Consider the following 24,618-nt stretch of genomic DNA (forward strand, 5'->3'; position numbering starts at 1 on the left):
GACACTATGTACTAGTTATTTAAACCATCATTAGAATAGTATCATGGTTACTAACATTTAAAAAAAACAATTTGCTGACTTTGAAATGTTATTTATGATATTTGGTGTAATGTCCCTTTTAAATTGCCTTAATTAAATTCCATATTTGCATTGATGTGTACTTTGTATTTCATTGTTAATGTTTTGCATTTTAACTGCTAATAGAATATTGATCGCGTAAAGGAGGAAAACAACAGTGTGTCTCATGGTCTGTTCTATGTCTTAGATTACATGTAACTGAATAAAAGACCAATGTGGAACATGGAGAGATGTCAGCATGTTCATTTTGGGAGGGATGAGGGAAAAAGGCCAGAAGACATCATTTGAGGAACACTCAAAGGTTCACGACTTTGATCTAGTTGTTGAACATGTTAAAGTAGGACAGAATTTTCAACCAACTTCTTCAATTCCAGACTCGATTCAAGACAACCAATGTCTGCTAAACGTCCGTGTCTAGTTGCAGGGGGTTCGTTTGAATTTAGAAGTAATCCAACCATGTGTACGCCGCCATCTTGTCTATTTTTTTAAATGTTTTATCTTCTCTTATTGATTGAGACGGGTGAGTGTCCACCCCAAAGTGCCACGTGGAATGACACGTGTCTTGATCAATGACGGAAGATTTGAAATAGACAAGATGGCGATTTACACATTGTTGGATTACCTCATGGAACAAAACATTTATTTCATTAAATAGCGGAGCAATTTCTAAATTCAAACAAACCCCCTCCAACTAGACATGGATGTTTTAGAAGACATTGGTTGTCTTCCAAGTCGGGAATTGAGGAAGTATCGCCAAGTTGTTGGTTGAAAATGTCCTGTGTGATGTCAAACGGTATGTATCCTGTAACTGCTAATGAAGCGTCACATTATCCCTTTACAATGTTCGCTAGACTTGATCCTAAAGGAGAGAACGTCCAAATGAATATATTATTCTGTAAATTAATTGAACCTCTACAGGACCGGTGTATGTCTCTGACAGTTGACAACATTTTGGGCAGTGATGCAATGGTTCATTTGATCAGTCTAAAACATTGCACATACACCGCCATCTAGTGGCCAAAATCCAAATTGTGCCTAGACTCCAAAGTGATAGAATGGCCTTTCTCTTGCATTTCAAAGATACAAAAAAAACACATGTTTTTTTCTTTGTATCATCTTCTACCAGATCTAAAGTGTTATATTCTCCTACATTCATTTCACATTTCCACAAACTTCAAAGTGTTTCCTTTCAAATGGTATCAATAATATGCATATCCTTGCTTCAGGTCCTGAACTACAGGCAGTTAGATTTGGGAATGTAATTTTAGGTGAAAATGGAAATAACGGCTCAGATCCTTGAATTAAAGGGAAAAATCTGTAGTTGCTACATACAGTACCAGTCAAAAGTTTGGACACACCTACTCGTTGCAAGGTTTTTCTTTAATTGTACTATGTGGGAATTCCTTCAAGACTGTTGGAAAAGCATTCCAGGTGAAGCTGGATGAGAGAATGAGTGTGCAAAGCTGTCATCAAGGCAACTGGTGTCTACTTCGAAGAATCTAAAATACACTTTGATTTGTTTAACAAGTTTTTTGGTTACTATATGATTCCATAGTTGTGACGTCTTCACTATTATTCTACAATGTAGAAAATAGTCAAATAAAATAAAAACCTTGAACGAGTCAGCATGTCCAAACTTTTGACTGGTACTGTAAAAAAATTTAAATTATAAGTGAATATGCACTCATTGATTCTTGAAGAATATAACTTATAAATAAATGCCTCATGAGCTTAGTTCAACTTTCGTGCCCCACCGGAACCCAAAATGAGCTTATTTTACTCCAATGTTTATAAACAAAGAAAATGTAAACAAACAATATACAACCTCATGGTTAAAACTATAATTTTGACATCATGGATGGGCAGTCTTTGCTCCCATCTATGAATTTGAGAGTGGTTACATATCTCCAGCCCCATCCCTCAGCTTTTTACCAAAACAGGGATGTGGAGGAGACTTTGTTAGTTTTTCAATTGCTGATTGCTGCTGTAACAGGCTTGATGCTGTCCCTTACCTAAAAATTTGTCCTAACATTGCAAAGAATATCAGTATTTTATGTAGAAAATTATTTGATTATGCTTGTAGTAGAGTATAGATGGCAAACAAGTTCAAGATCATGTATGGTCTGAGGCTCTGAGCATCATCACTACAAGTAAGGAAAGCACACAAAAAGGTACAAAGGTTGATTTTATTTTTGTTGTTGTCATTGTAGCGTTAAGATTTCCCTTCACTGGAACTAAGGGAACCATGAGAACCAGCCCCAGACCATTATTCCTCTTCCACCATACTTTACAGTTGGCACTATGCATTGGTGCAGGTAGCGTTCTCCTTGCATCCGCCAAACCCAGATTTGTGCGTCGGACTGCCAGATGGTGAAATGTGATTAATCACTCCAGAGAACACGTTTCCACTGTTACATAGTCCAATAGCGGCAAGCTTTACACCACTCCAGCCGACACCTGGCATTGCGCAAGGTGAACTTAGGCTTGAGTGCGGCTGCTCGGGCCATGGAAAGCTCCAGACGAACAGTTCTAGTGCCACGTTGAAGGTCACCGCTCTTCAGTAAGGCCATTCTACTGCCAGTGTTCTATGGAGATTGCATGGCTGTGTGCTCGACTTTATACACATGTACGTGGCTGAAAGGGGTGTCCACATAATGTTGTGTATATAGTGTACGTGCAGATACAGTTGAAGTGGGAAGTTTACATACACTTAAGTGTGAGTCATAACAACTCGTTTTTCAACCACTCCACAAATGTCTTGTTAAAAAAACTAGAGTTTTGGCAAGTCGGTTAGGACATCTACTTTGTGCATGACACAAGTAATTTTTCCCAACAATTGTTTACAGATTACTTCACTTATAATTCACTGTATCACAATTACAATGGGTCAGAAGTTTACTTACACTTAGTTGACTGTGCCTTTAAACAGCTTAGAAAATTCCATAAAATGCTTCAGAAGCTTCTGATAGGCTAATTGACATCATTTGAGTCAATTGGAGTGTATACCTGTGGATACCTGTGGATGTATTTCAAGACCTACCTTCAAACTCAGTACCTTTTTGCTTGACATAATGGGAAAATCAAAAGAAATCAACCAAGACCTCAGAAAAAAATGTAGACCTCCACGAGTCTGGTTCATCCTTGGGAGTAATTTCCAAATGCCTGAAGTTACCACGTTCATCTGTACAAACAATAGTATGCAAGTATAGACACCGTGGGACCATGCAGCCGTCATACCGCTCAGGAAGGAGACACATTCTGTCTCCTAGAGATGAACGTACTTTGGTGCGAAAAGTGCAAATCAATCCCAGAACAACAGCAAAGGACCTTGTGAAGTTGCTGGAGGCAACATGTACAAAAGTATCTATATCCACAGTAAAACGAGTCCTATATCGACATAACATGAAAGGCCGCTCAGCAAGGAAGAAGCTACTGCTCCAAAACCGCCATTAAAAAGCCAGACTATGGTTTGCAACTGCACATGAGGACAAAGATTGTACTTTTTGGAGAAATGTCCTCTGGTCTGATGAAACCAAAATACAACTGTTTGGCCATAATGACCAATGACAAAGAACACCATCCCAACCATGATGCACGGGGGTGACAGCATCATGTTGTGGGGGTGCTTTGCTGCAGGAGGGACTGGTGCATAACAAAAAATAGCATCATGAGGGAGGAAAATTATGTGGATATATTGAAGCAACATCTCAAGACATCAGTCAGGAAGTTAAAGCTTGGTCGCAAATGGGTCTTCCAAAAGGACATTTGACCCCAAGCATACTTCCAAAGTTGTGGCAAAATGGCTTAAGGACAACAAAGTCAAGGTATTGGAGTGGCCATCACAAAGCCCTGACCTCAATCCTATAGAACATTTGTGGGCAGAACTGAAAAGGTGTGTGCGAGCAAGGAGGCCTACAAACCTGACTCATTTACACCAGCTCTGTCAGGAGGAATGGGCCAAAATTCACCCAACTTATTGTGGGAAGCTTGTGGAAACCCAAAACGTTTGACCCAAGATAAACAATTTAAAGGCAATGCTACCAAATACTAATTGAGTGTATGTAAACTTCTGACCCACTGGGAATGTGATGAAAGAAATAAAAGCTGAAATTAATCATTCTCTCTACTATTATTCTGACATTTCACATTCTTAAAATAAAGTGGTGATCCTAACTGACCTAAGACAGGGAATTTTTACTAGGATTAAATGTCAGGAATTGTGAAAAACTGAGTTTAAATGTATTTGGCTAAGGTGTATGTAAACTTCCGTCTTCAACTGTACGTGCACCACGCTATTGCTCTCTCTCCCTCTGCTGTGGGTGAGTCTCGCAAGCTGTCACAAATGGCGAGAGGCTGAATCTCATTGGCTCGAACTCTAATTTCTTGGGGGGCTTGCCCACATGGGGGGAAATGTAGGGAATACGGTGCAGCACAGCTTCTAGAAAACAGTCTTTCAAACTATGGATTTCATGGCTAATTAAGGTAACACAGTAATGTTGCTCAGATTATACATGTATGAACTACACATTGACACATTCAGTCCAAAGTGTGAGGTCTAAAAAAATACTTATTTGTCACCAAAGTACCAGAGCATGTCTTTAAAGCCAAAGTATCAGAGCATGTCTTTAAAGCCAAAGTATCAGAGCATGTCTTTAAAGCCAAAGTATCAGAGCATGTCTTTAAAGCCAAAGTTCCGGTGCATTTCTTTAAAGCCAAAGTTCCGGTGCATGTCTTTTAAGACAAAGTATCGGAGCATGTCTTTAAAGCCAAACTTCCGGTGCATGTCTTTTAAGACAACGTATCGGAGCATGTCTTTAAAGCCAAAGTACCAGAGCATGTCTTTAAAGCCAAAGTTCCGGTGCATTTCTTTAAAGCCAAAGTTCCGGTGCATTTCTTTAAAGCCAAAGTTCCGGTGCATGTCTTTAAAGCCAAAGTTCCGGTGCATGTCTTTAAAGCCAAACTTCCGGTTCATGTCTTTTAAGACAACGTATCGGAGCATGTCTTTAAAGCCAAAGTTCCGGTGCATGTCTTTTAAGACAACGTATCGGAGCATGTCTTTAAAGCCAAAGTTCCGGTGCATGTCTTTTAAGACAAAGTATCGGAGCATGTCTTTAAAGCCAAAGTATCGGAGCATGTCTTTTAAGACAAAGTATCGGAGCATGTTTTTAAAGCCAAAGTATCGGAGCATGTCTTTTAAGCCAACGTATCGGAGCATGTCTATAAAGAGTTTCACAGTTATGGGATAAAACAGAAGTATACTAGGCTGTGTTTTTTGTTAGAGTTGAGTGTATCTGAACCACAGGGACCACCAAGGCAATTCCAATATTCACTTCCTTTAGGGCCAAACCAGACACAATATTCACTTCCTTTAGGGCCAAACCAGACACAATACCACTGGAATGCTAAAGCAGAAATTAGGACAAGCAGCCCATATTGTTAGACATATTTTCTCAGATAGATGGAGAGAGAAGAAAGCCAACCGTTTTTTGTAATTTTTTACTTAAACAGTATGGGGATGGATTCAGATGGGTAGCTTGCCACTATGGTGGAAGGAGAGGCTGTTGGCTAAACAGAGGCTCAAGGTGTTGTCAAGTCCAACCGCTCCTCATTTCAGTACAGTATCCCGTCCATTCCATTACTTCATTTACTTCCATTGTTTGTTCTTGTAGTCCCACTTGGCAGAAAAGCCCTCAATTGGGTTGACCCGCATGTCCAGCATCCTCTGGATCTGCTTAGCCTGCCACTCCTCACCAAAAGTGTGAGGTTGAGGTGGGTACACTGTGCGACACAAGGGAGAAAGAGAACAGCAGCTTTGAGGATGGAACATGTGTGATACAGGCTCGAGGAAGTCTATCAAGTTTAGCAATCAACCATGAGAATTCGTACCATAGTGGCCCTGCCAAAACACCACCAGACCAGTGATGCCAAAGAAGATGAACATCCCACCAATCACGGTCTTCCACTCATGGGACGGCTTCTTCATCTCAGGGTAGGTGTGGTTGAACTTCAGCCTGTACACTGGAGAAGGAGGACAGAGAAGGAGAAATATTAAGGGTAGCAGGATGAAAGGCTGTAAAATGTGAAGGAATGAGACAGTACATTTTCATTTGCTTTGGCAATGTAAACATTCAGTATGTTTCCCATGCCAATAAAGCTATTTTAAATGAATTGAGAGGGGATTACAGGCAATTTTTTCCTCCTTGGACAGTGCAGTCCATGGCCCCTTCTCCTTCTGTTTCAGACTCTTATCCTTAGAATCAAGGACATCAATCCATGCTCTGTCTGGCAGAGGGGTGTCCAGACGATCCCAGTACATTGGCTGGGACATGTCCACCTGGTCAGATACCTCTACAGTACAGGAGCGATAGGACACAATATTGATTATGTGAGGGGGAGGTTGAGGTAAAGGGAGTTGTAAGGTAGGGTTTAGAGGTTTATAGACGTTAGAGAAGTAGACATTACACTGGGTGATAAGACCTCAGGTCCTTGCGCTTGTAAAACCATTCACCACTTAAAGCCAACAGCGCCATCTGCTGACAATACATGCAATGGTGCAGTAGGCCATGCTATTTCAAATTTAACTTGCTCGAATAAAATTAGGATTTACACAACAAACTAGGATATGTGTATTGTGATTATTTATTTTTTTATACTGAAAATATTTTTTTTTTCCTACAGACAATTATGCATGCAGTGCCATGTCAAAGAATACCGTGGTGGCTTGACATCCTCGCACCACTGTTGGTCAGTCCCACCACCGCGCGCCTGGAAAACAAGCCCCCGACTCGTCCTGCTGTCAGGTGAAGCATCTGACAGGTGAGGAATAGAGACAGAACAAGATTTATACCTCAACTAAATGTCTCTACATAATTGATAATTCCATCCGGACCCAGTGAGCACCGTCCGACGTCGTTGTCCATGAACGTTGAAAATACGTCCATATTTGGTCCACCTGCCCTGGCCTTGATTTAAACATCCACAGATGTCATTTTTCGGTCCAGACCGGCCTTGATTTTAACGTCCACAGACATCTGGTCCAGACCAGACAAAACATTTGATCTAAACATCGACGTCTATAATTGGTTCAGATTTGGACAGCACAGTATAGTAAAGAAAAGTAGAGTATAGTTCAGTACAGTAGAGTACAATACAGAAAAGTACAGTATTATGTACTCTATTGTACCCTACTGTACTCTAATGTACTGAACTAAACCGTGTACTTTACTGTATTTTAATGCACTCTGTGCTCTACTGCATTGGTGAGGGGGGGAGGGCTGAGTAAAAAGGTTTGGGAACCCCTGCTCTACTGCATTGGTGAGGGGGGGAGGGCTGAGTAAAAAGGTTTGGGAACCCCTGCTCTACTGCATTGGTGAGGGGGGGAGGGCTGAGTAAAAAGGTTTGGGAACCCCTGCTCTACTGCATTGGTGAGGGGGGGGGGGGGCTGAGTAAAAAGGTTTGGGAACCCCTGCTCTACTGCATTGGTGAGGGGGGGGGGGCTGAGTAAAAAGGTTTGGGAACCCCTGCTCTACTGCATTGGTGAGGGGGGGAGGGCTGAGTAAAAAGGTTTGGGAACCCCTGCTCTACTGCATTGGTGAGGGGGGGGGGGGGGGGGGCTGAGTAAAAAGGTTTGGGAACCCCTGCTCTACTGCATTGGTGAGGGGGGGGGGGGGCTGAGTAAAAAGGTTTGGGAACCCCTGCTCTACTGCATTGGTGAGGGGGGGGGGGGGGCTGAGTAAAAAGGTTTGGGAACCCCTGCTCTACTGCATTGGTGAGGGGGGGGGGGGGGGCTGAGTAAAAAGGTTTGGGAACCCCTGCTCTACTGCATTGGTGAGGGGGGGGGGGCTGAGTAAAAAGGTTTGGGAACCCCTGCTCTACTGCATTGGTGAGGGGGGGGGGGGGGGCTGAGTAAAAAGGTTTGGGAACCCCTGCTCTACTGCATTGGTGAGGGGGGGGGGGGGGCTGAGTAAAAAGGTTTGGGAACCCCTGCTCTACTGCATTGGTGAGGGGGGGGGGGGGCTGAGTAAAAAGGTTTGGGAACCCCTGCTCTACTGCATTGGTGAGGGGGGGGGGGGGGCTGAGTAAAAAGGTTTGGGAACCCCTGCTCTACTGCATTGGTGAGGGGGGGAGGGCTGAGTAAAAAGGTTTGGGAACCCCTGCTCTACTGCATTGGTGAGGGGGGGGGGGGGGCTGAGTAAAAAGGTTTGGGAACCCCTGCTCTACTGCATTGGTGAGGGGGGGGGGCTGAGTAAAAAGGTTTGGGAACCCCTGCTCTACTGCATTGGTGAGGGGGGGGGGCTGAGTAAAAAGGTTTGGGAACCCCTGCTCTACTGCATTGGTGAGGGGGGGGGGCTGAGTAAAAAGGTTTGGGAACCCCTGCTCTACTGCATTGGTGAGGGGGGGGGGGCTGAGTAAAAAGGTTTGGGAACCCCTGCTCTACTGCATTGGTGAGGGGGGGGGGGCTGAGTAAAAAGGTTTGGGAACCCCTGCTCTACTGCATTGGTGAGGGGGGGGGGGCTGAGTAAAAAGGTTTGGGAACCCCTGCTCTACTGCATTGGTGAGGGGGGGGGGGGGCTGAGTAAAAAGGTTTGGGAACCCCTGCTCTACTGCATTGGTGAGGGGGGGAGGGCTGAGTAAAAAGGTTTGGGAACCCCTGCTCTACTGCATTGGTGAGGGGGGGGGGGGGGCTGAGTAAAAAGGTTTGGGAACCCCTGCTCTACTGCATTGGTGAGGGGGGGGGCTGAGTAAAAAGGTTTGGGAACCCCTGCTCTACTGCATTGGTGAGGGGGGGGGGCTGAGTAAAAAGGTTTGGGAACCCCTGCTCTACTGCATTGGTGAGGGGGGGGGGCTGAGTAAAAAGGTTTGGGAACCCCTGCTCTACTGCATTGGTGAGGGGGGGGGCTGAGTAAAAAGGTTTGGGAACCCCTGCTCTACTGCATTGGTGAGGGGGGGAGGGCTGAGTAAAAAGGTTTGGGAACCCCTGCTCTACTGCATTGGTGAGGGGGGGGGCTGAGTAAAAAGGTTTGGGAACCCCTGCTCTACTGCATTGGTGAGGGGGGGGGGGCTGAGTAAAAAGGTTTGGGAACCCCTGCTCTACTGCATTGGTGAGGGGGGGGGGGCTGAGTAAAAAGGTTTGGGAACCCCTGCTCTACTGCATTGGTGAGGGGGGGGGGGCTGAGTAAAAAGGTTTGGGAACCCCTGCTCTACTGCATTGGTGAGGGGGGGGGGGGCTGAGTAAAAAGGTTTGGGAACCCCTGCTCTACTGCATTGGTGAGGGGGGGGGGGGCTGAGTAAAAAGGTTTGGGAACCCCTGCTCTACTGCATTGGTGAGGGGGGGGGCTGAGTAAAAAGGTTTGGGAACCCCTGCTCTACTGCATTGGTGAGGGGGGAGGGCTGAGTAAAAAGGTTTGGGAACCCCTGCTCTACTGCATTGGTGAGGGGGGGGGGCTGAGTAAAAAGGTTTGGGAACCCCTGCTCTACTGCATTGGTGAGGGGGGGGGGCTGAGTAAAAAGGTTTGGGAACCCCTGCTCTACTGCATTGGTGAGGGGGGGGGCTGAGTAAAAAGGTTTGGGAACCCCTGCTCTACTGCATTGGTGAGGGGGGGAGGGCTGAGTAAAAAGGTTTGGGAACCCCTGCTCTACTGCATTGGTGAGGGGGGAGGGCTGAGTAAAAAGGTTTGGGAACCCCTGCTCTACTGCATTGGTGAGGGGGGGAGGGCTGAGTAAAAAGGTTTGGGAACCCCTGCTCTACTGCATTGGTGAGGGGGGGGGGGGGGCTGAGTAAAAAGGTTTGGGAACCCCTGCTCTACTGCATTGGTGAGGGGGGGGGCTGAGTAAAAAGGTTTGGGAACCCCTGCTCTACTGCATTGGTGAGGGGGGGGGGGGGCTGAGTAAAAAGGTTTGGGAACCCCTGCTCTACTGCATTGGTGAGGGGGGGGGGGCTGAGTAAAAAGGTTTGGGAACCCCTGCTCTACTGCATTGGTGAGGGGGGGGGGGCTGAGTAAAAAGGTTTGGGAACCCCTGCTCTACTGCATTGGTGAGGGGGGGGGGGCTGAGTAAAAAGGTTTGGGAACCCCTGCTCTACTGCATTGGTGAGGGGGGGGGGGGGCTGAGTAAAAAGGTTTGGGAACCCCTGCTCTACTGCATTGGTGAGGGGGGGGGGGGCTGAGTAAAAAGGTTTGGGAACCCCTGCTCTACTGCATTGGTGAGGGGGGGGGGGGGCTGAGTAAAAAGGTTTGGGAACCCCTGCTCTACTGCATTGGTGAGGGGGGGGGCTGAGTAAAAAGGTTTGGGAACCCCTGCTCTACTGCATTGGTGAGGGGGGGGGCTGAGTAAAAAGGTTTGGGAACCCCTGCTCTACTGCATTGGTGAGGGGGGGGGCTGAGTAAAAAGGTTTGGGAACCCCTGCTCTACTGCATTGGTGAGGGGGGGGGCTGAGTAAAAAGGTTTGGGAACCCCTGCTCTACTGCATTGGTGAGGGGGGGGGCTGAGTAAAAAGGTTTGGGAACCCCTGCTCTACTGCATTGGTGAGGGGGGGGGCTGAGTAAAAAGGTTTGGGAACCCCTGCTCTACTGCATTGGTGAGGGGGGGGGCTGAGTAAAAAGGTTTGGGAACCCCTGCTCTACTGCATTGGTGAGGGGGGGGGGGCTGAGTAAAAAGGTTTGGGAACCCCTGCTCTACTGCATTGGTGAGGGGGGGGGCTGAGTAAAAAGGTTTGGGAACCCCTGCTCTACTGCATTGGTGAGGGGGGGGGGCTGAGTAAAAAGGTTTGGGAACCCCTGCTCTACTGCATTGGTGAGGGGGGGGGGCTGAGTAAAAAGGTTTGGGAACCCCTGCTCTACTGCATTGGTGAGGGGGGGGGCTGAGTAAAAAGGTTTGGGAACCCCTGCTCTACTGCATTGGTGATTGGGGGGGGGGGGCTGAGTAAAAAGGTTTGGGAACCCCTGCTCTACTGCATTGGTGAGGGGGGGGGGGGGGCTGAGTAAAAAGGTTTGGGAACCCCTGCTCTACTGCATTGGTGAGGGGGGGGGGGGGCTGAGTAAAAAGGTTTGGGAACCCCTGCTCTACTGCATTGGTGAGGGGGGGGGGCTGAGTAAAAAGGTTTGGGAACCCCTGCTCTACTGCATTGGTGAGGGGGGGGGCTGAGTAAAAAGGTTTGGGAACCCCTGCTCTACTGCATTGGTGAGGGGGGGGGGGGCTGAGTAAAAAGGTTTGGGAACCCCTGCTCTACTGCATTGGTGAGGGGGGGGGGGGGCTGAGTAAAAAGGTTTGGGAACCCCTGCTCTACTGCATTGGTGAGGGGGGGGGGGGGCTGAGTAAAAAGGTTTGGGAACCCCTGCTCTACTGCATTGGTGAGGGGGGGGGGGGGGGCTGAGTAAAAAGGTTTGGGAACCCCTGCTCTACTGCATTGGTGAGGGGGGGGGGGGGCTGAGTAAAAAGGTTTGGGAACCCCTGCTCTACTGCATTGGTGAGGGGGGGGGGGGGCTGAGTAAAAAGGTTTGGGAACCCCTGCTCTACTGTTCTCTACTGTTGTCCAAACATGTGAAACATAGACTATATTGGTTCCGACGTTTTAAGCTCTGGTATGCGTCAGCAACGTCAGAGCAGGGGAGCAAGACCTGTGTCTTGTTTAGAATAATACCCAGTGTGCTTTGCAAGTGTTCATTTTTTTTTAAACATTTACATTTTAGATATTAGCAGACACTCTTATCCAGAGCAACTTACAGTCAGTGCATTCAATTAAAAGGTAGATAAACAACCACATATTAATGACACTAATAGCACAACAACAACAAAATAACGTTTCCGTGACATTCCTGAGAAGTGCTCTGTTGTTTTTTTGTCTGTTGGTCCAATAAATTTGATCATGATCATTATCAGTTGTTAAAGCTTTTGAAAGGGAATGTGACAGGTAAGAGCAATGATACATATAATATAATGCTTTCTTTATTGACTAGTAGATCAAAGTTAATGTATGAGTGGTTGAACTTTGTCCATAGAAACAATTAACAAAAAATATATATTTTCAGCATATACGTCTTTTAGTGGTCATTTCAATGTCATTTTTCTCACTGGGGAGGCTCCCTCTTTCATTTTAAAGTGACCAGGTATTTTAACAATAAGCCAAAACGTATCCTCTGCGCAATGCCGTAAAAACTAAGGTTGATGAAAAAGCCTAGCTTCTTTAGGGACTTCATAGCAAAGCAAGTTAGGCTAAGTAACTACGCTGGTGGAGAGTGGGGTAAGTTGAGCCAAAGGGTTGGTTAAGCTACGCTTTGTTTCTAGCAGTGGTGCAAAGTACTTAGGTAAAAAATACTTTAAAGTACCACTTACTTAGGTAAAAATACTTTAAAGTACCACTTACTTAGGTAAAAATACTTTAAAGTACCACTTACTTAGGTAAAAATACTTTAAAGTACCACTTACTTAGGTAAAAATACTTTAAAGTACCACTTAAGTAGTTTTTTTTTGGGGGGGAGTAGAGTAGAGTAGCAGCAAGGGATGAAACAATATACAATGTCTCTGAAGAGGTACGTTCCCACATGAGAAAAATAATGTTGTAGTCCGCAAAAACACTAAAAGGGAATACTGTGGTATTTACTGTAGTTTTACGGGAAGCTATATATATGCAAAATAGATGGCATCATGAGAAAGGAAAATGATGTGGATATATTGAAGCAACATCTCAAAACATCAGTCAGGAAGTTAAAGCTTGGTTGCAAATGGGTCTTCCAAATGGACAATGACCCCAAGCATACTTCCGAAGTTGTGGCAAAATGGCTTAAGGACAAGTCAAGGTAGTGGAGTGGCCATCACAAAGCCCTGACCTTTATCCTGTAGAAAATTTGTGGGCAGAACGTAAAAAGCATTTGCGAGCAAGGAGGCCTACAAACCTGACTCAGTTACACCAGCTCTGTCAGGAGGAATGAGCCAAAATTCAATATTCAAAATATTATTCTGACGTTTTACATCCTTAAAATAAAGTAGTGATCCTAACTGACCTAAAACAGAATATTGACTAGGATTAAATGTCAGGAATTGTGACAAACTGAGTTTAAAAGTATTTGGCCGAGGTGTATGTAAACTTCCAACTTCAACTGTAGGTATTCCTCTTGTCCAGATGAGATAGGGTCGTGTGCAGTGTGATGGTGATTGCATCATATGTGGATCTATTGGTAAGCAAATTGGAGTGGGTCTAGGGTGTCAGGTAAGGTAGAGGTGATGTGATCCTTGACTAGTCTCTCAAATGCACTTCATGATGACAGAATCGATAGTCAATTAGTTCCGTTACCTTTGCTTTCTTGGGTACAGGAAAAATCGTGGACACGACGAAGCAGTATTAATTAACACAACGAAGCAGTATTAACACGACGAAGCAATATTAACAGGATGAAGCAGTATTAATTAACACAACGAAGCAGTATTAATTAACACAACGAAGCAGTATTAACAGGATGAAGCAGTATTAACACAACGAAGCAGTATTAACACAACGAAGCAGTATTAACAGGACGAAGCAGTATTAACACGACGAAGCAGTATTAACAGGAGGAAGCAGTATTAACACAACGAAGCAGTATTAACAGGATGAAGCAATATGAACACAACGAAGCAGTATTAACAGGATGAAGCAGTATGAACACTACGAAGCAGTATTAACAGGATGAAGCAGTATGAACACTACGAAGCAGTATTAACATAACGAAGCAATATTAACACGACGAAGCAGTATGAACAGGATGAAGCAGTATGAACACGACGAAGCAGTATTAACAGGATGAAGCAGTATGAACACTACGAAGCAGTATTAACACGACGAAACAGTATTAGCACGACGAAGCAGTATTAACACGACGAAACAGTATTAACACAACGAAACAGTTAACACGACGAAGCAATATTAACAGGATGAAGCAATATGAACACGACGAAGCAGTATTAACAGGATGAAGCAATATGAACACGACGAAGCAGTATTTTAACAAGCAAAAACAGAATCTCTAGGCTTTGCAAAAAAATATCATAAAATTAACAAAATGCTGAATTGGCTTAGTCTTGTTTTTTATGTTTTAGAAAAACAACATAACTCACAGCCTATCCTAACGTTACACGGCCTAATTTTATTAGCGGTGTGCATCATCAGTGGACTAATCATAGGCTAATGTTACTTGGCCTAACGTTGTTATAATGTTTTGCTAGCTAGCGCACGTTAACCTACAGTGTGCCATTGCTATGCATAGCCTACTGTCAATTTACCACTGGGGAAGGAATCGTCCATTTCAAATGCCGAACTGTTCATTGCCTGGTTTGGACTTGCAGCAGCAGGCACCGGATCGTCTCTGACGATGTGTCCACAGGTCCGACTGGGTTGGTTGTGAGTCAATGATAGCGTCAATAATGTCAAAGCATTAATTAACAGTTGTCTTTTCATCCGCCGCGCGTCCAGACCTTCAATTAAATGTAGCCTATTGTGAGCATTATTATACAATAAAAAAATATTTGCCCTACACCGGTCTGCGTTGCTTAAATAGCCTTTTGCTCCCATACATTCGCAAATGTTTCCCATACGTTTGTTTGACAATTCCGCATTGATACTCTCATCTCCCCAGGTCTCCAGTAAGGTCTCCATTTCACATACAGTCCACGTCGCCCCTTTGCCCTTATTTCAACACTTTTTTTGTATTTTTTAGCTATTTAATAGTATGTCTACCTAAAGTTAACTGGCGAACAAAAGTTTAATGACCAACAGAAAATAACGAATATCGCTCGTGTTGCATATTTGTATTTTGAACGTTTGACGACACGTGTTGCCGGTCACATTACCTGCTACCCTGGTCCACCTGCTACCCTGGTCCTAAATCTTGAATCCACAGCCCAGGTATTGTCCAGGATTCGTTTCCGTTTTACATATTCTTTATAGCGCGGATCAGGGTACCGAACGCTCCAGGATCATACAGGGGATATGGGAAAGCGTCCTTAATTACACTATAGCCCCCCACTCCAGGTTTAGACTAAACTAAAACCAGGGGACGATTCAGAAAGGCTGGGAATACTAGCTAATTTTGGAGATTTGTTTGAATTGCAAGAGTAATACTCTGTCTGTCTGTCTGTCTGTCTGTCTGTCTGTCTGTCTGTCTGTGTGTGTCTCTCTCTCTCTCTCTCTCTCTCACTCACACACACACACACACACATACCAGCAAGGAACATTTTTGGAACCTGGCAGTTGCTCAACATCAGCAGCCATGTCTCCATGTCTAAATGATCTCCACACACAGACGGACAGACAAACAGACACAGACCATTATACATTTATGAGACACACTTTGAGACATTTATGCAAAATCATTTGTGCAGACATATTTTTTATCAAGGAGTAAAGTGTGATTTGTTCTCCAAATATGGAGTTGTGTCTGTCTTTTAAGGCACAAATGTTTACAAATGAAACTTGTGGAGAATTGAGTTAACACATAGGGCATTGGCCGGCTAATAGCCTAATGCCTCATTTCAAAAGGCATTGAGAGATATTACAATTATTTGTATCCAAATACAGTATTGCATACCATTAACACAATCCATTTTCCTCTCTCAACAGCCTGACGAGGAACAGTACCAATGCTCATGCCTTTGTTTGTAGAAGTTTCTGTCTGCACATTCTGTATTAGAAGTCTAGAGACCCCTCTCAACCTTCCAAAGGGTATAAATACCCCTCCCAACCCAGCCCCTGTCTGACCCAAATAGCTAGTCCTCTCTGACCCCAAAGGTTCTGAAGTCATCGGGTACTCACATTTGTCCTGAGAGAGTGGACCTTGAGAAAAACAATATGGACAAAAAAAAGTTCACCCACTCTTCAGCGATTGCCTGCTTTGGCGCACTGTGGCTGTGTCTCAGCTTTGGCTCTTGGGGAGAAAATGGGAGGGCTAAAGGCAGAGAGGGGGTGTGGGAGAGCTTAGAGAGACTAAACCAGTAAACAATCTGAGAAAGCATGTGACACTACTGGCAGACTAGAGCAGGGATAGGATTGCACTGTAAAATATATATATTTTATATATATATATATATATATATATATATATATATATATATATTTAATACTTTTCTCCTTTCCACCTTCACAGATCTTACAGAGAACTCCACTGAGACAGAAACAGGGAGCCTCTGGAATGCAGAAAGGGTCACTTTAGGTCAGTTTTATTATAGGAACGAGGGGTCTTAGAAAAGAGTTACTTTAACAGTGAAGGGGAAATGGAAAAAGATCTCTAGAGAGAGAGAGAGAAAGAGGCCGAGAGAGGCCGTGTGAAAGGTTGAACGAGAGAGACCAAGAGAGGGTAGAGAAAAAGAGTGAGATGTGAACCTCAGTATTTCGGGAGGAAGAGTGGGTGTCAGAAAAAGAGTGAGATGTGAACCTCGGTATTTCGGGAGGAAGAGTGGGTGTTAGAAAAAGAGTGAGATGTGAACCTCTGTATTTCGGGAGGAAGAGTGGGTGTTAGAAAAAGAGTGAGATGTGAACCTCGGTATTTCGGGAGGAAGAGTGGGTGTTAGAAAAAGGGAAAGAGACCAGATGGGATCAAGTTCCGACCTGATTTAGGTTTAGGACCCGAACCACCATAACCCCTGACAGTTGTTTGGCTGCTGGTATGTGATCCACAGGAGGGAAACCAACGGTGTGGGCGCTGAGGGGAGAGGAGGGGGAGTGACAAGAGCGGTTGGTTAAGGACTCCACAGTACTGTATGCTGTTTAGCAAGCAAATGTAGACAGCAGCTCTTAACTCAGAGGCACCTGTCTCTCTCTCTCTCTCTCTCTCACACACACACACACACTCACACTCACTCACTCACTCACTCACTCACTCACTCACTCACTCACTTGACTAGCATGAAAATATGAATAAGCTGCAGGTGATTGTGCCAGGTTGCTTTATTAGGTTAAGGTCAATGTTAGCATAAAGTACACCCACTTTGGTAGCACAATTGACCTACCCATTTCAGCAGAACATGGTAAAGAAATGACTGAAGTACTAACAGCCAGATTCTTGTAGTAGGAGGTTTTCAATCCATATTAACACAGAGCAGTGCAATGGATTCGGCCAGTCTGTTAAAGAGTAACTTCCCTCTGATAAACAGTGTTTTTTCCTGGTACATTACGTAACCATCAGAGTCCACTTTACTTGGACAAACCCTCTTACTGCTTCTTTGATATCTCCCTGGTTTGTATATATAAAAGTACATTGAATCTGCTTGCCGATCTTTCACCAGCACAGGACTAAGTATATTTGACTGCAACGGGAGACCTGAATAAATCTACAGTGTGTGGTTGGATGTATGCCTTTCAGCAGTGGTGGGAAAAGTACCCACTTGTCATACTTGGAGCTCAGGGTAGCGTAGTGGTTAGAGCGTTGGACTAGCAAGTTCATATCCCCGAGCTGACAAGGTACAAATCTGTCGTTCTGCCCCGGCAGTTAACCCACTGTTCCTAGGCCGTCATTGAAAATAAGAATGTGTTCTTAACTGACTTGCCTGGTAAAATAAAGGTAAAAATAAATAAATAAATAAAAATACTTGAGTAAAAGTAAAGATAAATGAATAGAAAAGTGACCCAGTAAAATAATACAAGTATTTGTTTGGTAAAAGTCTAAATGTATTTGGTTTTAAATATGCTTAAATATCAAATGTAAAAGTATAAATCATTTCACATTCCTTATATTAAGCAAACCAGAAGGCACAGATTTCTTGTTTGTTTTTTTAACGGATAGCCAGGGGAACACTCCAACACTCAGACATCAATTACAAACAAAGCATGTGTTTAGTGACTCTTCCAGATCAGAAGCAGTAGGGATGACCAGGGATGTTCTCTGTTTAGTGACTCTTCCAGATCAGAGGCAGTAAGGATGACCAGGGATGTTCTCTGTTTAGTGACTCTTCCAGATCAGAGGCAGTAGGGATGACCAGGGATGTTCTCTGTTTAGTGACTCTTCCAGATCAGAGGCAGTAGGGATGACCAGGGATGTTCTCTGTTTAGTGACTCTTCCAGATCAGAGGCAGCAGGGATGACCAGGGATGTTCTCTGTTTAGTGACTCCACCAGATCAAAGGCAGTAGGGATGACCAGGGATGTTCTCTGTCTAGTGAGTCCACCAGATCAGAGGCAGTAGAGATGACCAGGGATGTTCTCTGTTTAGTGAGTCCTCCAGATCAGAGGCAGTAGGGATGACCAGGGATGTTCTCTGTTTAGTGACTCCACCAGATCAAAGGTAGTAGAGATGACCAGGGATGCTCTCTGTTTAGTGAGTCCACCAGATCAGAGGCAGTAGAGATGACCAGGGATGTTCTCTGTTTAGTGAGTCCACCAGATCAGAGGTAGTAGGGATGACCAGGGATGTTCTCTGTTTAGTGAGTCCTCCAGATCAGAGGCAGTAGGGATGACCAGGGATGTTCTATGTTTAGTGACTCCACCAGATCAGAGGCAGTAGGGATGCCCAGGGATGCTCTCTGTTTAGTGAGTCCACCAGATCAGAGGCAGTAGAGATGACCAGGGATGTTCTCTGTTTAGTGAGTCCACCAGATCAGAGGTAGTAGAGAGGACCAGGGATGTTCTCTGTTTAGTGAGTCCTCCAGATCAGAGGCAGTAGGGATGACCAGGGATGTTCTCTGTTTAGTGAGTCCTCCAGATCAGAGGCAGTAGAGATGACCAGGGATGTTCTCTGTTTAGTGAGTCCTCCAGATCAGAGGCAGTAGGGATGACCAGGGATGTTCTCTTGATAAGTGTGTGAATTGAACCATTTTCCTTTCCTGCTAAGCATTCAAAATGTAATGAATAACTTTTGGGTTTCAGGGAAAATGTATCAAGTAAAAAGTACAGTTATTTCCTTTAGGAATGTAGTGAAGTAAAAGTAAAAGTTGTAAAAAATATATAAATAGTAAAGTAAAGTTCAGATACCCCCCAAAAAACGACTTAAGTAGTACTTGAACGTGTTTTTACTTAAGTAGTTTACACCACGGCCTTTCAGTGCTACAACTCATAGTACAGTCCCACTGGGCACGCGCTGGTTTAATCAATGTTGTTTCCATTTTATTTCAACGAAATTACGTTGAATAGACGTTGAATTGACGTCTGTGCCCAGTCGGTTATATTATTATGCACCAACAAACGTGCGCTGCAGACCAATGGTTCTTAGAAATACAAAATGGCTAAAAAGTGAAAAAGTTCTGCTAGTTACTATTGGTGAACCCCCCGACCAACAACTTGCTCCGGGGGCTTTCCGTTGTCACGTGTTGCTGACGAAACTCCGATAACGACCAGATAGTGGCGATGGGATCAATAAACCCATCAATTTCGGGACACACTCGTGAATTGAATGATGCAATTTATGTCCCCAATTTTATTAAAACGAGCATGACATTTGAATGGCCAAATCCGCCTGGGGTTTTACACGATATTAACCCTTCCTCAGTTTTGGGACATTTGTGCAAATGAACGCAAAAATGGAGCGGCGAGGGGAAGGTGGTTATTTTGAATTCAGACGACAGCTACTCAATAGTGCCGCAATTGTGTGGTTACCACATTTAGACACAAGGTGGCAGCATGTACATAACTTCAGATTCAATAGTATCGCCTTGGATTATTGGTGAAGTGCTGTAGGTTTATCAAGTAGGTCTAAAATGGATATAGCCTTTTTCTGTTGGCATTCTATTCACTTCAGGAGACCGTCAGAGACCAAAAAACAGTACTCACAGAGCTCCAGTTGTGGAAAGGAAGATTAAGGCTACTGGGATTTGTGTTTCTCTGGGTTTTGTGGAAAGACTGAGGCTGATCCATGAGAGATATTGGGAATGAGTCCTAATGTTTAATTAAACAAGTTTTTCTCAAACGGTAGTGTGACGGCTACAACTGAAGTGGATGATCAGCTTTATACTTCGACCAGTGATGGAACATGACAGACTGATTGGTTATTACAATTCACGCATTTATCAAGAGAACATCCCTGGTCATCCCTTCTGCCTCTAATCTAGCAGACTCACTAAACAGAGAACATCCCTGGTCCCTACTGCCTCTAATCTAGCAGACTCACTAAACACAAATGCTTTGTTTGTCAATTAGTGTTGGTGTGCCACTGGCTATCTGTAAATTGAAACACAAGGAAATTGTGCCGTCTGGTTTGCTTAATACAAGTAATTTGAATTGATTGACACTTTTACTTTGATACTTAAGTATATTTTAGCAATTCCATTTTCTTTTGATACTTAAGTATATTTAAAACCAAATACTTTTAGACTTTTACTCAAGTAGTTTTTTACTGGGTGACTTTCACTTTTACTTGAGTCATTGTTTTAAGGTTCTTTTGTGTTATTGACTGTACGTTTGTTTAAGTGGAACTCTGTTGTTGTTGTCTGTGTCGCACTGCTTTGCTTTATCTTGGCCAGGTCGCAGTTGTAAATGAGAACTTGTTCTCAACTAGTCTACCTGGTTAAATAAAGGTGTTCTCAACAAGACTACCTGGTTAAATAAAGGCGAAATAAAAAATAAATACTATTCTATTAAGGTATCTTTACGCTGGGAGGACATTATCATAACAACTGGGAGGACATTACCATAACAACTGGGAGGACATTACCATGACAACTGGGAAGACATTACCATAACAGCTGGGAGGACATTATCATAACAGCTGGGAGGACATTATCATAACAGCTGGTAGGACATTACCATAACAACTGGGAGGACATTACCATAACAACTGGGATGACATTATCATAACAGCTGGTAGGACATTACCATAACAACTGGGAGGACATTACCATAACAACTGGGAGGACATTATCATAACAGCTGGTAGGACATTACCATAACAACTGGGAGGGCATTACCACAACAACTGGGAGGACATTACCATAACAACTGGGAGGACATTACCATAACAGCTGGGAGGACAAGACATAGAGCTGACATAAATGTCAGAGGCCATGGACCCCTCCAACAAACACCCCCAAACAGGGCGGCACATGTCCCCTTGATTTATTCATGAAAATTAAGTAGATGCCCTGACGGTGCACACATCCACCACACCCCCAAGTCGATGCCCCTATTGTCGATCGATGCCCCACATCCACCACACCCCCAAGTCGATGCCCCTATTGTCGATCGATGCCCCACATCCACCATACCCCCAAGTCGATGCCCCTATTGTCGATCGATGCCCCACATCCACCACACCCCCTAGTCGATGCCCCTATATTCGGTCGATGCCCCTATTTCTGTATAAGCCCTTGGGTTTCCAACCTGCACACAGTTATTTGGTTTTCATCTGTATTGTCGTCTATCACTTGTTTTCTTTCGTGAATTTTTTTATTTAACCTTTATTTAACAAGGCAAGTCAGTTAAGAACACATTCTTATTTACAATGACGGCATTGGAACAGTGAGTTAACTACCTTGTTCAGGGGCAGAATGACACCTCATCATCACACATTGTGTAATGTTCACTATATCCAGCACGCATCAAATTAACACGGCTTCTTTTTTTATCTCCATTTAGGAGAAGCTGATGGAGAAACACTGTAGGCAGCATCCCAGAGACAGGACACATCAGGTCTTTGTAGTCAGGGTAGACAGCATCCCAGAGACAGGACACATCAGGTCTTTGTAGTCAGGGTAGGCAGCATCCCAGAGACAGGACACATCAGGTCTCTATAGTCAGGGTAGGCAGCATCCCAGAGACAGGACACATCAGGTCTTTGTAGTCAGGGTAGACAGCATCCCAGAGACAGGACACATCAGGTCTCTGTAGTCAGGGTAGGCAGCATCCCAGAGACAGGACACATCAGGTCTTTGTAGTCAGGGTAGACAGCATCCCAGAGACAGGACACATCAGGTCTTTGTAGTCAGGGTAGGCAGCATCCCAGAGACAGGACACATCAGGTCTTTGTAGTCAGGGCAGGCAGCATCCCAGAGACAGGACACATCAGGTCTTTGTTGTCAGGGTAGGCAGCATCCCAGAGACAGGACACATCATGTCTTTGTAGTCAGGGTAGGCAGCATCCCAGAGACAGGACACATCAGGTCTTTGTAGTCAGAGTAGGCAGCATCCCAGAGACAGGACACATCAGATCTCTGTAGTCAGGGTAGACAGCATCCCAGAGACAGGACACATCAGGTCTCTGTAGTCACTGTAGGCAGCATCCCAGAGACAGGACACATCAGGTCTCTGTAGTCAGGGTAGACAGCATCCCAGAGACAGGACACATCAGGTCTCTGTAGTCACTGTAGGCAGCATCCCAGAGACAGGACACATCAGGTCTCTGTAGTCAGGGTAGACAGCATCCCAGAGACAGGACACATCAGGTCTCTGTAGTCAGGGTAGGCAACATCCCAGAGACAGAACACATCAGATCTCTATTGTCAGGGTAGGCAGCATCCCAGAGACAGAATACATCAGGTCTCTATAGTTAGGGTAGGCAGCATCCCAGAGACAGAACACATCAGGGCTCTATTGTCAGGGTAGACAGCATCCCAGAGACAGAACACATCAGGGCTCTATTGTCAGGGTAGACAGCATCCCAGAGACAGAACACATCAGGGGTCTATTGTCAGAGACAGAACAGATCAGATCTCTATAGTCAGAGACAGAACACATCAGGGGTCTGGAGTCAGTGTAGGCAGCATCCCAGAGTCAGAGCACATCAGGGGTCTATAGTCAGAGACAGAACACATCAGGGCTCTGTAGTCAGTGTATGGGCTATTGATCTTCTTCCACACATCAGTGTAGTCTGCTTCCTCAGTCAGCCATGGGAATCAGGATGTTTTATCAGATGTACAGAACATTCTCCTGCTAATGTATGTGGGTCGAAGAAGAGTGGAGGCCCAGCCTATCTCTTGGCGCAGCTTTCACTCAGGCTGCCATGGTGGCCCCTACATGCCCAGACTCGCTGGGCTGTCTCGTCTCTGCTGTAGAGCTTGTGCGCTGACGCGGGCTCCCTGGCCCTGGCAGCACAGTACCGTCCCCTCCATTGAAGCCCTGAGGCAAAATGGGTAAGTGGGTCAGATTCCCATCGTGTGCACTCCGAGGCTGGTTTGTGTTAGTTTTCCTTCTGCTGCTGTGTGCTGTTTTTGGGGCTGTCGCTTCCCTGGCGCTGCTTCACAGGGGAAACCAATGAGGAGAGGAGAGAAGGATGTGTCCCTGGATAATGATGAACCAATGAGGAGAGGAGGATGTGTCCCTGGATAATGATGATCCAATGAGGAGAGGAGGATGTGTCACTGGATCATGATGAACCAATGAGGAGAGGAGGATGTGTCCCTGGATAATGATGATCCAATGAGGAGAGGAGAGGAGGATGTGTCCCTGGATAATGATGATCCAATGAGGAGAGAAGGATGTGTCCCTGGATAATGATGATCCAATGAGGAGAGGAGGATGTGTCCCTGGATAATGATGATCCAATGAGGAGAGGAGGATGTGTCCCTGGATAATGATGATCCAATGAGGAGAGGAGGATGTGTCCCTGGATAATGATGAACCAATGAGGAGAGGAGGATGTGTCCCTGGATAATGATGAAACAATGAGGAGAGGAGGATGTGTCCCTGGATAATGATGAACCAATGAGGAGAGGAGGATGTGTCCCCGATAAAGATGAACCAACGTGCCATAGAGGAGAGGGGGATGTGTCCCCGATAACGATGAACCAACGTGCCATAAAGGAGAGGGGGATGTGTCCTGATAACGATGAACCAACGTGCCATAGAGGAGAGGAGGATGTGTCCCCGATAACGATGAACCAACGTGCCATAGAGGAGAGGAGGATGTGTCCTGATAACGATGAACCAACGTGCCATAGAGGAGAGGAGGATGTGTCCTGATAACGATGAACCAACGTGCCATAGAGGAGAGGGGGATGTGTCCCCGATAACGATGAACCAACGTGCCATAGAGGAGAGGGGGATGTGTCCTGATAATGAAGAACCAACGTGCCATAGAGGAGAGGAGGATGTGTCCTGATAATGAAGAACCAACGTGCCATAGAGGAGAGGAGGATGTGTCCTGATAATGAAGAACCAACGTGCCATAGAGGGGAGGGGGATGTGTCCCCGATAACAATGAACCAACGTGCCATAGAGGGGAGGGGGATGTGTCCCCGATAACGATGAACCAACGTGCCATAGAGGAGAGGGGGATGTGTCCCCGATAAAGATGAACCAACGTGCCATAGAGGAGAGGGGGATGTGTCCTGATAACGATGAACCAACGTGCCATAGAGGAGAGGGGGATGTGTCCTGATAACGATGAACCAACGTGCCATAGAGGAGAGGGGGATGTGTCCCCGATAACGATGAACCAACGTGCCATAGAGGAGAGGGGGATGTGTCCCCGATAAAGATGAACCAACGTGCCATAGAGGAGAGGGGGATGTGTCCTGATAACGATGAACCAACGTGCCATAGAGGAGAGGGGGATGTGTCCTGATAACGATGAACCAACGTGCCATAGAGGAGAGGGGGATGTGTCCCCGATAACGATGAACCAACGTGCCATAGAGGAGAGGGGGATGTGTC

General features: G+C 45.2%; 2 protein-coding genes across 3 annotated transcripts in view; one reads left to right on the forward strand and one right to left on the reverse strand.

Moving 5' to 3' along the window:
• Positions 1–5,558: 5,558 nt before the first annotated feature.
• Positions 5,559–16,009, reverse strand: LOC110492636. 2 transcript variants are annotated; one of them, XM_036947658.1, is made up of 5 exons: positions 15,860–16,009; positions 6,791–6,887; positions 6,262–6,426; positions 5,965–6,096; positions 5,559–5,856 (listed from the first exon to the last, which is right to left on the reverse strand). In XM_036947658.1, exons 2-5 carry the CDS (start codon positions 6,885–6,887, stop codon positions 5,723–5,725), a joined length of 528 nt encoding a protein of 175 aa, XP_036803553.1. In that variant the 5' UTR covers positions 15,860–16,009; the 3' UTR covers positions 5,559–5,722. The 2 variants fall into 2 exon arrangements, with proteins under 2 accessions (XP_036803553.1, XP_036803554.1); XM_036947659.1 differs by lacking the exon at positions 15,860–16,009 and adding an exon at positions 14,899–15,195.
• Positions 16,010–17,419: 1,410 nt separating this feature from the next.
• Positions 17,420–24,618, forward strand: part of LOC118939575 (regulator of G-protein signaling 3-like) — a 43,325-nt gene continuing 36,126 nt past the window's right edge. Inside the window, exons 1-2 of the mRNA XM_036947660.1 lie at positions 17,420–17,503; positions 21,604–23,096. Of these exons, the coding sequence (XP_036803555.1) occupies positions 23,093–23,096 (4 nt within the window). The 5' untranslated portion in view covers positions 17,420–17,503; positions 21,604–23,092. The remainder of the gene's footprint in view (positions 17,504–21,603; positions 23,097–24,618) is intronic.

The sequence above is a fragment of the Oncorhynchus mykiss genome, chromosome 16 (genome assembly GCF_013265735.2).
Source record: "Oncorhynchus mykiss isolate Arlee chromosome 16, USDA_OmykA_1.1, whole genome shotgun sequence".
In the NCBI taxonomy this organism is placed as follows: Eukaryota; Metazoa; Chordata; class Actinopteri; order Salmoniformes; family Salmonidae; genus Oncorhynchus; species Oncorhynchus mykiss.

Coding starts and splice junctions, on each gene's coding strand:
- LOC110492636 (XM_036947658.1), bottom strand. CDS start 6,887: ATGCTTCACCTGACAGCAGGACGAGTCGGGGGCTTGTTTTCCAGGCGC. Junction 6,097..6,261: donor CAAGGAGGAAAAAATTGCCT/GTAATCCCCTCT, acceptor CTCCTTCTCCAG/TGTACAGGCTGAAGTTCAAC. Junction 5,857..5,964: donor GTTTTGGCAGGGCCACTATG/GTACGAATTCTC, acceptor TGTGTCGCACAG/TGTACCCACCTCAACCTCAC.